The following is a 9763-nucleotide window of genomic DNA, read 5'->3' on the forward strand; positions in this document are numbered from 1 at the left end:
ATTTAAACAGTGCTTAGAATAGGTTTTAATCTGTGTAGGACAATTTGTGGGAACCCTTCCTGAAATGGGAGAGGGATAAATTAGATGAACTTTTATGCTCTTTGCTCTTTTTTTCTCTCTCTTTCTTGGAAAAATGTTAAGTCTCAGCCTTCAATATAAGGCATGACACCTAGTGCATGAGTCCTGGAGAAATAAGAAAGGAGACATTTTGTTTCTTGAAAAGTTTTATTTGGTGACCATATACAGTCATAAACACACATTCCTCTAAAGACTGCAAAAGTCTTCTCCTCTAAACAATTAATTTATATTTTTTAAAAAACATTGAAACTGCATTTACTATTTACTATTACTTTTACTTTAATCATTTGTATATAGAGAGTGAATTCGGGTTATGTATGGCAACCTTTACACATGTTATTAATATGAATACATAGAATATACTTGGTCTATTAAATGGTTTTTGAAACTCTGTAGTTTTTAAATGTAGTTTCATTTGAAGAACATATTTTCCAAGAACAGAGCCATCTCTTCTGAACTTTTTCACTTCTTCCCAATGCTCCTTGCTTTAGGAGAAAACAAGCAACTACTTTGGATCCATTTCTCACAATCTTTCTTCCTCTCTGCTCAGGACTCAGATGACCATGTAATAAAACAAACTGAGAGACATAATTAGAGCAAGGAAATCTCTTCTTGACCTTGTCGCAGATTCAGATGAGGTCCTTTCTAGTCTTTTATTCTCTGGTCAGATCTGGTAGTACATCATTTAACAGTAAATCTATGCCAATATTGATCTTGGTGTCACAATCACACATATTCAACAATATTCATTTATTGAGCAAGCATAAACATTCAAACTTTCCTATTTTGGGTTAGTAATATAAACACCATTTCCAGCATCCTCAAATATCTTTAACCCAACTGCATGTTTATGAAATAGTGGATTATGGTCCTGGGACCAAATATCATTAAAATTTGATTTGTTGAGAACACTGACAAAAGGAAATCCTCGCCAAGACATGAAGCACTTCACCTCCTCAGGTGGAGACCATGCTCCGTCTCTCCTAAGCAAGGGCATGGTCAAACTGCCCTTTCTCCAGGCCTTCAAGTCCATCAGCCCAGGTTGAGGTTGGCATGCTCCTATATGGGTCCAGAAGAATCCGGAAACACCTGACAATGAGGATGCCCAAGAAAATAAACAACAAAATTACAAAAACAAATGTCGTTTTCTGCTCCAGAGACATGCTAGAATCTGATGGCACGTTCTCAAGGGGCACTAGGGGTGAAGGGACGGGCTGTCCTCCATCCATGGTCCAGGGAAACCAGAGCACAGTGTCTCCTGCTTTGCTTTTCTCCCATCATCAGTCTGCTGAGGTCATGGTGGCTGCACCTCGGAGAAACTGAGTTATCTGCAGGAAGGAAGAAAGGGAAAGAAAGGAATATCTATTTTCTTATATTTTTCAGAGAAAAGAAGAAAATTTTCAACCAGCTTTCTTTTCCACCAGAGACGCTTAATTCTGTATGATTTTGAGAAAAAAACATTTTACTCTTGCATGAAATTACCAGATTGTTCTCAAAAGGGCCATCTGGGGCCAAGGAGGGATGGGCAAGGAATGCAACTATAATAGAGAAGAGAAATGTGCATGATATTATTGACCTCAGGGTGTGCAGTCAACTTGACATCCAAATCAGCCTTCCCTGCCAAGTCTCTTCCAGTTCCCTTCCACTAATATTACTCTCATATCATTCTTATGATGGTGCCACTGAATGAGTACCAGTGATGAGCCAGGACTGTGGCTAAACTTGATGTAGTTTAGCCACTCTACTACAAGCTCTGTGAAAGCAGAGATCTTTATGGCCCCCAGGAAACTGAGACTAGAAAAAGTGCTTAATGTAGAAACTCTCTCAGGGAGCATCAGGTTGTGGACTCTGGTCTCCAGTCTGCTGCTAAATGAGTGTGGGACCTTGGAGAGGTCCCTAGCTGTAAAATCACAGAGGGAAATGTCTGCATATCTCATGGTACTATAAAAAAAAAAAAAGAATGTCTGTGACAACCCTTTGAAGAGTATACAAAGAAGAAAAACAAAATAAGGTGTTGCTCCACTTAAGACACGATTAAGGGAGCTATGGTATTTCTACTTTGCTTCCTACTGCCTGAGCCAAGGGAGAAGGGAGATATCTCAGACTCACAAACCATCCAGTTACTGCTGCTTTTTCTTTTTCCTTTAGAAAATAAAGACCAGGTTCAATACTTGACCCTGGGAAGTACCTAGAGGATTGAGCTAGGGAAAGGGAATTGATCAACTGCATATTTTTAAAAGGACAGTTTTTCTTGCAGTGGTTTCCTATCATGTAAGACAACTTGGTCTACAGAGAGGAAGAAAAGGAAAAGGACAAGTTATCATGATTTTCATTTTACAGGTGGAAAAACGGAGGTTTGTTTTTAAAGGCAAATCAAAGTATATACATTAAAAGCTGTAGATACTGAATAGATATATGAAAACCAGATTTTGTAAACAAAAGCATTTATATAGACATTACTATATAGAAAATCATATGACATATTTTTCATGAATTTGTCTATAAAAAAAGTTACATAGCAGAGTAGTTATGGAAATTAACATGAATTCAAGATAAATTGTGTTCAATGAAAGTAAACAAATAAAAATAAAATTTATGACCTAAAGCATCAACACAATATTTTTTCAGTTGACTTATAATCATTACCTTCAAGTACAGCATTAGTAATCATAATAATGGATGCAAACTTCGAAGTTGATAAAGTCATAATTAAAAAACAGCTTATAAAGGGGATCACAACCAGTACCTGGGAGGAAGAAGTCACCAGTTTGGGAGTAATGGATCCTTTCTGCATCTCCATTACTTTAAATTTTTTAAAGGTTGGAACAGTTGCAAGATTCATTTATAATTCATGTTTGTTTTGAAGTAAGATTGAGATGAAATTTGACTGAATTTTTTTGAAAAATAAGCTTTTTAGAAATATAGAGAATGTTAATGAATTGGGGTTTGTTTTGTTTTTGTTTTTTAAATGTATTTTATTTTAAAGAAGTGAGGTATAATTCAGGATTAGGTATACATGTGGTCATCAGACAGGTAAAGTTTGGGCCTGCCTCTGGTTCCCACTTTGCCTGGCTTGAGATCAGGGTTTTGGTTTACTTGTTTCTAAGTATCCTTCCAGCCATGGATATTGATTTCCCTGGGGCAGTAGAGGGGAGGGGCAGGAAGGGGGGCCAGAGCCTCTAATGCAGATCTCCTTAGTCTATCTGACTAGGACCATCTAGGTCCACCAGAAATTCCCATACTGGACTTGATTGTAGCACATATAAAATTCTCCAAGGGCTGGGTCAAAGGAAATTCATGTGATGACAGAGGAACAGATGTCTGGGCATCTTTGACCTGTTCCTTCATGCCTTCTCATATCTGCTGAGGATCCCTTCACTTTGATCCCTGCTCTTCTCATTGGCTTACTAGAATCCCATTCCCTATCTATATTTCCTCCAGCTTCAGTTGAGACCAGAGTTCTTTCCTCTGTTCATTCTCAACTGAGTTAAAATAGGCAAGCATTTCCAGAATGTTATTTAGGAAAACACTGCATAATAGGTAGATAGATGAAAAGTAAAGATTATTAAATGTATAAATTTACAACATAAGCATTTCCGGATCTGTGAAGTCTAAAAAAACAGGGAAGAACTGGATAGAGAACCATTGAGTCTGTGAGAATGATCCCCCTCACCACAAGCTGGCTGACTAGTCCATAGAGACACATTATTCAGTCCCTCCCTTCCCACTCTAGTCTCTGCTTGATGAGAACCATCATGACCACCAAGAGCAATCTTCCTCAGCCTTCTCCTCCATACAAAGCAAAATGCCAAATTCTTTTTTTCTGGGTCATCTCATGCTTTCTAGGCTTTACCCATAACTCAGGATTTAGAGCCAGTACACCATTTTGGGGAGCTACAGTAATGGGCAACCACTCTAGAAACTCCAGCAAATAACTTAGTCACCATTCAGATTATCTGCCATATCTGCCTCTTCAATCTCCCTTGAAATGACTCTGGGGCCCAGCTACTCCACACCGAAGTCAACTATTAAAATGAATTTAAAAGTTCGCTTTAAAAATTATTATTTTTAAATTTGCAGTTTTACCACTGTATAGTGATTAAAAGGCGAGATGCAAAGACATGATTAATCCTTTTTGCAGCCTGGTCACATGTGCTGAGAAGCCTGCTAAATATAAATACTTACATTCTCCAACCTCCCCATCACCAACCCCTTCCAGATATACCAAATTGATAAGCAAATAGAAATAAAATAATCTGTTTAAATCTATAGCACATTGTGAGTCATAAACCTCTCCCAGCATACGGTGGTGCCCAAGGTCCTGTAAAAATAACACCTTTTGGTCAAATGATCAAAACTTCCTACTAAATTGCAATATTGTACCAGGGAAAGTGACACATTAATGTACTAGGAATTTGTGTGTGAGGACTGTTCCCAACTGAAGGAGGAGAAAATATGATAGGAAGAAAGGGGATTGGCAGAAATCTTGCTGGGAATGAGGGACTAGTAGACAGGACAGAGGACAGACATGGATTCCCTGAGAAGGGCCCAACTGGAGAACCCTGGGGGAGGGATGAGACAGTCCGGGTAAAGACAAGACAATCAGGAGATGGTTATAAGGGGATAAAGAAATTCAGAAACAAATACTGACTATTTCACAATTTTGCCTAGGACTGATTGGAATCCCTGGAAGAGCCTGCTTGATTTTAAACCTGCAATCAGCTAATCAATAATTTACAAATTTAGAAAGCTCAACAGCATGTTTAAGTTGAAGGAAGTATCAGATATAATAAGATGAAAAAAATAAATACTTTTAATTACTTCACTACCACAATACAAAAATATTTCTAAGACATATAAATTTTTAAAATGTCTGTCTTAGAGTAAAATGCCCCCTTTTTATAAAAATGTTCATGGTTACTTTTAACTAAATAATGGAATCTTTCTTTTAGATGAACAGTGAAATCTTGGCAAGTAAATTATTTCAAAAGATTTTGACACGAGCATCTTAAGTCTTCACAATAATAAATTGCAGTTATTTTAAGCACAAAGAAGGACCACAGTTACTCACAGCAGTACTTTAATCCTGACTGGACTTCCCATCACGTAGCACAGCTGTGTCTTCCCTTGGCCAGGTCCATTTGTGTGTGCTCAGGAAACAAAATCTAACTTTAATACTGGACTAAGAAAACCTTCATTAAAATATATCATTTTCAAAAGTCACATGATACATCAAGTCATGCTCCCAGGACCCTGTGATACTGATAAAACACAAGGCACGTGGGTTTACTTAGGGAGGCCCATGGGAGTAGCCCATTGCAGCCATGGTCATTCGCAGTATTAGCTACTCGCTTTAGTTTTAGTAATTTTCAAAGCGGCTTCCTCTTCTTTTGCCCATGCTTCCTACACAGTGCATCTTGATTCTTTTTTCTGAGCCCAGATCTCACCTCCTCCCCTCAGAAAACCTTTGCTCCCCAGAGGCTGCCACCCATCAACCCCCTTGTGGACCTGATACCTGAGTGTTTTCTAGATCACAAATTAGAAGTTACTCTAACAGTGGAGTTTTTTGAGCTATCGATTTATTGTTATAAGTTTCAGAAGGAACAAGCATCAACTCACATTTAGTTCCCAGTAAAATGGTCAATGTGTTGGTAAGAGTAAACTTACATGTCATTGAGTCTGTGGACACCTGTGAAGGATGTCCTCATTTTGTCTGTTCTTCAACTTCCTCTAACACCTGCTGTTCTTTGAACACCTCCTGCTTTCCCACCTCATAATGCTTGCCTTCTCACCTTCTTCCCACCTATGGAATTACTCCCCCTTCCCTCAGAGTTCACACCAAATAGCCCCTTCGTGGTAGAGCATTACGTGTCTCCCTTCACCCAGGATGGGGTGCTTCCTACTCTGTCTCCAGAGATGCCACCTGTACTCTGTGACAGCACTGATTACAGGACAAGCCTCAGCTGTGTTTGTGTCCTTCCCCTTATTAAATAACAAGTTCCTTGAGGAATTCCTTTCTGTTCTAGAATCATTGCCTCTTAATATGGAGGTTAAATCAAATATCTGGCCCCTTACAGTCCAGGGAACTGAATTCAAAATTTGAGGTGCCAGCCAACTGTTATAGAGAGGTGAAAAAAGCACATGTAATCCAGTGGAACTGAGATGCCAGACCATCATGTTTAAAATAAATCTTGTTTAAAAGAATCACAAATAGTTCAAGTCACAATGATACTTTAAATACTCACAGATCTTGTGGTTTAAAAAGCAGTAAGTTATTTGGCTCTTTAAATTTCCCTTGCTTTCAGTGCTGATGGACGAGGTCCAAAATATAAAAATCAGCCAGAGATAGGCAGTTGCCCTTGCATTTAAGAGGTCGACCCTTTCTTACCTAATCTGCTTTACAGTGGGGAAGGGCAGCCATTTAAAATGTCCTGAATCCAAATGTCTTACATGGAAACTATTAATGACAACATGTACTCTTCTTAGCCTTGGATTCCTTGGACATTTTATTTCATTAGCATCTCATTATACAATTTCACAGTAAGGAAAAATATTTTCTCTGAAGAAAATATATCTTAAAGCAATGACATGTTTCTTTTCTTATTCTTAAAGTGACAGCAACAGAATTAGTTCAGTGCATTGGGCACCTTTTTCTGTGGAGACACACACAGGCACTTGATTGTATGGGCCATCAACTCGAGAGCCTAGCCTCCTGCAATGGGGCAGAGTGAAAATAGTCACAGTGGTTACAAGTGCACATGTAGTCCTGCCTAGCACATGGTGGAAGTCAAATAAATAGGTGGTGATGGAAGAAATTTATTTCTAATTTCTGTTATGTAAACAAGTACACTATGGAATGGAGATTATAAATAGACTGCCCCAAATCATAAAAATCAGTTACCAAAAGAGTAGCACTTCCTCCAAGAATGTTGGATCCCAGATTTTTCTCTGGCATGTTGGAATGAGTCGTCATCCCTCAGCTGCTAAGGGTATGAAGGGTGTAACTAAGCAATGCTGCCTGTATTTTAAGTACTCCTAAACCACATAATTGCCATACCTAATTTTTAAAACTTCTAGGTCAGAATCCTAGTTACGTGACTTGACATGTTTTCAAAAATGGGTGTAAAAACAGCCCATCCATTGAGCAAGAACACTCATAGGCTTGTCCAGTTTATATTCACGTGGACAGGACACTTTGTCCTACAAAGACATCCTGTGAACCTTATTTATATTTATCTGGCAGACTAGTAGCAAGATCAATCTGTAGACTTTAACAGGAAAGGAATTGGCTAACTAGGCAGGACTGGGTTTACAGTGACTGTCAGAGACAAACTAACTTACTCAAAGTGCTGCATTATTCTGTTAACAGTCCTGAAGCTGACTGTTGAAATGGTAACATGGCTTTGAATGATAAAAGTAATGCATATCCTAAGACTGGGCTAAACAGAATCCCTCTCTACTTTTAATGCTAAAAGAAGCCTCGGCTGCATTCCTGTTGGTCTACCTGGAGTCTCTCAAGGTACACCTCATTCCCCAACCCACTCCCTCACCCCAGGCGTGGGAAACCCAGGTGACCCTATTATACATCCTCCCCCACAATTGTGTACCCTCTGCATCAGCCACCTCATTATCTAAGTAATCTAATCACCATATAAACAAAAGATATTCCCCTACAAATCTTTTGGAAATTCTGCATATTAGCCCAGTAAATAGTAACTCCTGTTCCAAGATATACACATAAAGATACAAAATGTGTTATATAAATTCAGAAAATTCACAGCCCCCTTTTGGTGACCAGTCAGGAATTCCTGGTAAAGGTTTCCTGGTTCTTTGTAGGCACTTCATACATTTTAAATCCTCCCACTCCCCTTGTTTTTGATTCGCATAAATACATGGCAACATCCATATTCCTTTTTCTATGTATAGTTCTCTTTTTCCAATACAATAGCCCCAATGCTTTAAAATTCACGGGAGGGCTAAGGGTAAATATTATTTTATTCTCTTGAAAAATAGACATACGTCTACTAGCAACCCTACAAACAATGATTTTAAAAACATGGGAACGTGGTCAGCAACAAATGTCAACAGGCAGTTTGGGAACTATTGCCAGCTCTCACTACTGCACTGGGAGGTCTGTTCTCTGCAAAGTCAGCCTGCAGACACGTCTGCCTGGCTTGGGAGTGGACCCTGTCATTCTGGATCACTGCTGCTTGTAAACTCTGGGTCAGCAGGAGACCTTTTACTTCAGCCTGAGCCTCAACCTGAGCTTTATTTCTTCCCTATATTCCTTCATCTTCCTCCTAATACCTGCTTGGAGAGTTTTTAAGGGACTGCAGGGCAAGACGGCAACCTGAGAACATCAAAAAAAATACTATGAGGATGCCGGGTCAGGAACTGGTAGTATCAAAGACATCATTACCAAACTGGAACTTTGAACTTCAAACAATAAACCTTTCTGTTCCCACCCAGTTTTATTTCTCGTTCCTTGTGTGTTTCATAGAGAAAACGACTACTTGCTGATACCTCAAAAGGCTCATCACCCAGGGACGGTCAATGTTATCATTATGAGTTGTTGAGTTGTGATCCTTTGTAAACAAATCAAAACATCCTTGTTATATTTTGTAAGGTTGGATGTTTTAGACGAGTGAAAAAAAAATACTTTAATGGGCAAGCAGCTTTCAAGAATAAATTACTGCAGCTTACGAAAGAAAAAAGGCTGTTTTACTACTTCTTTATCCAGTATCAATAACATGATAAACTTAAGCATGCTTGAAAAATAAAGGCATCATTACATTTTATCCCTCTCATATTAACTTTACCTAGCAACTGTTTAATTAGACTTTATCTAACAGCTAAATCTAAATTCAGAACTTGAATCCAAAAGGCATCTATGCAATTATTTCTCATGCATAAATTGTAAAGTTAGAGAAAAGCAGTTAATTAGCACATCAAAGACATGGTTTGGGTCAAGTACCTGGATCTGGTTGAACAAAGACTTGATCCATTTCCTGGTGGAACAGTTACAGGTAGTTACAAGCCTCCTTAGTTTCCATTCTTCCCGACCAAGCTGTGTGCAAGCAGTAGACAGTGGTAGCTGCAAGGAAGCTGATGGCACCCCAGGTCTAAAGCTGTTGTTTCAGGCTTGGAAACTTCCCATTAAAACCCCCGAGTTAAAGGAGCATCGTCTTTCTGTGTGAGGCATCATTAGCGACCAATACTGCTGCTTCTTTGAAGCGAGCCATGATTTCAGTTCTGCCTCAGCAACTCTTCAGAGGATTCTGCTTCAGTGAGTAGAGGCAGTATCCTAGCAGTGTGTCTGAAATCATCTTCAAGAAAGCATTAACATTCAAAAGGAGTCCAGGGGAAAACATCACTGGGCATTCCCATACCTTTTCAAAATCAAAGCCATAAATCTACCAGTATCTTCTCTATTGATTGTTGACACTATTCCTCTTTGAGGGTGTCAATTAGCACCTCTCAGCAACCAGCCTTCATATTGATTATGGTTTATGACCTTCAGGCCAACCCAATTAATGGGAAGGCTTCTGGGGAAGGACACTATTTGGGAAATGAAGAAAAGACTCCTTTTCCTAAAGAAAACTAAAGTGACCTTTCTGAAAGAGCATTTATAGGAGACACAGGAAAGAACAATTAAAAAGAACATTATATTTTTACACCAGTTTGT

General features: G+C 38.9%; 1 protein-coding gene across 1 annotated transcript; it reads right to left on the bottom strand.

The window, feature by feature from the left end:
* Positions 1 to 209: 209 nt before the first annotated feature.
* On the bottom strand, positions 210 to 9419 carry CTXN3 (cortexin 3). Its single transcript, XM_008065419.1, has 3 exons — positions 9053 to 9419; positions 5150 to 5255; positions 210 to 1406 (listed from the first exon to the last, which is right to left on the bottom strand). Exon 3 carries the CDS (start codon positions 1305 to 1307, stop codon positions 1062 to 1064), a length of 246 nt encoding a protein of 81 aa, XP_008063610.1. The 5' UTR covers positions 1308 to 1406; positions 5150 to 5255; positions 9053 to 9419; the 3' UTR covers positions 210 to 1061.
* Positions 9420 to 9763: the final 344 nt, after the last annotated feature.

The sequence above is a fragment of the Carlito syrichta genome, unplaced genomic scaffold (assembly GCF_000164805.1).
Source record: "Carlito syrichta isolate Samal-C Ts95f unplaced genomic scaffold, Tarsius_syrichta-2.0.1 Scaffold308316, whole genome shotgun sequence".
Lineage (NCBI taxonomy): Eukaryota > Metazoa > Chordata > Mammalia > Primates > Tarsiidae > Carlito > Carlito syrichta.

Bases quoted from the DNA above. Each gene is read 5' to 3' on its own strand.
- CTXN3 (XM_008065419.1), bottom strand. From the start codon at position 1,307: ATGGATGGAGGACAGCCCGTCCCTTCACCCCTAGTGCCCCTTGAGAAC.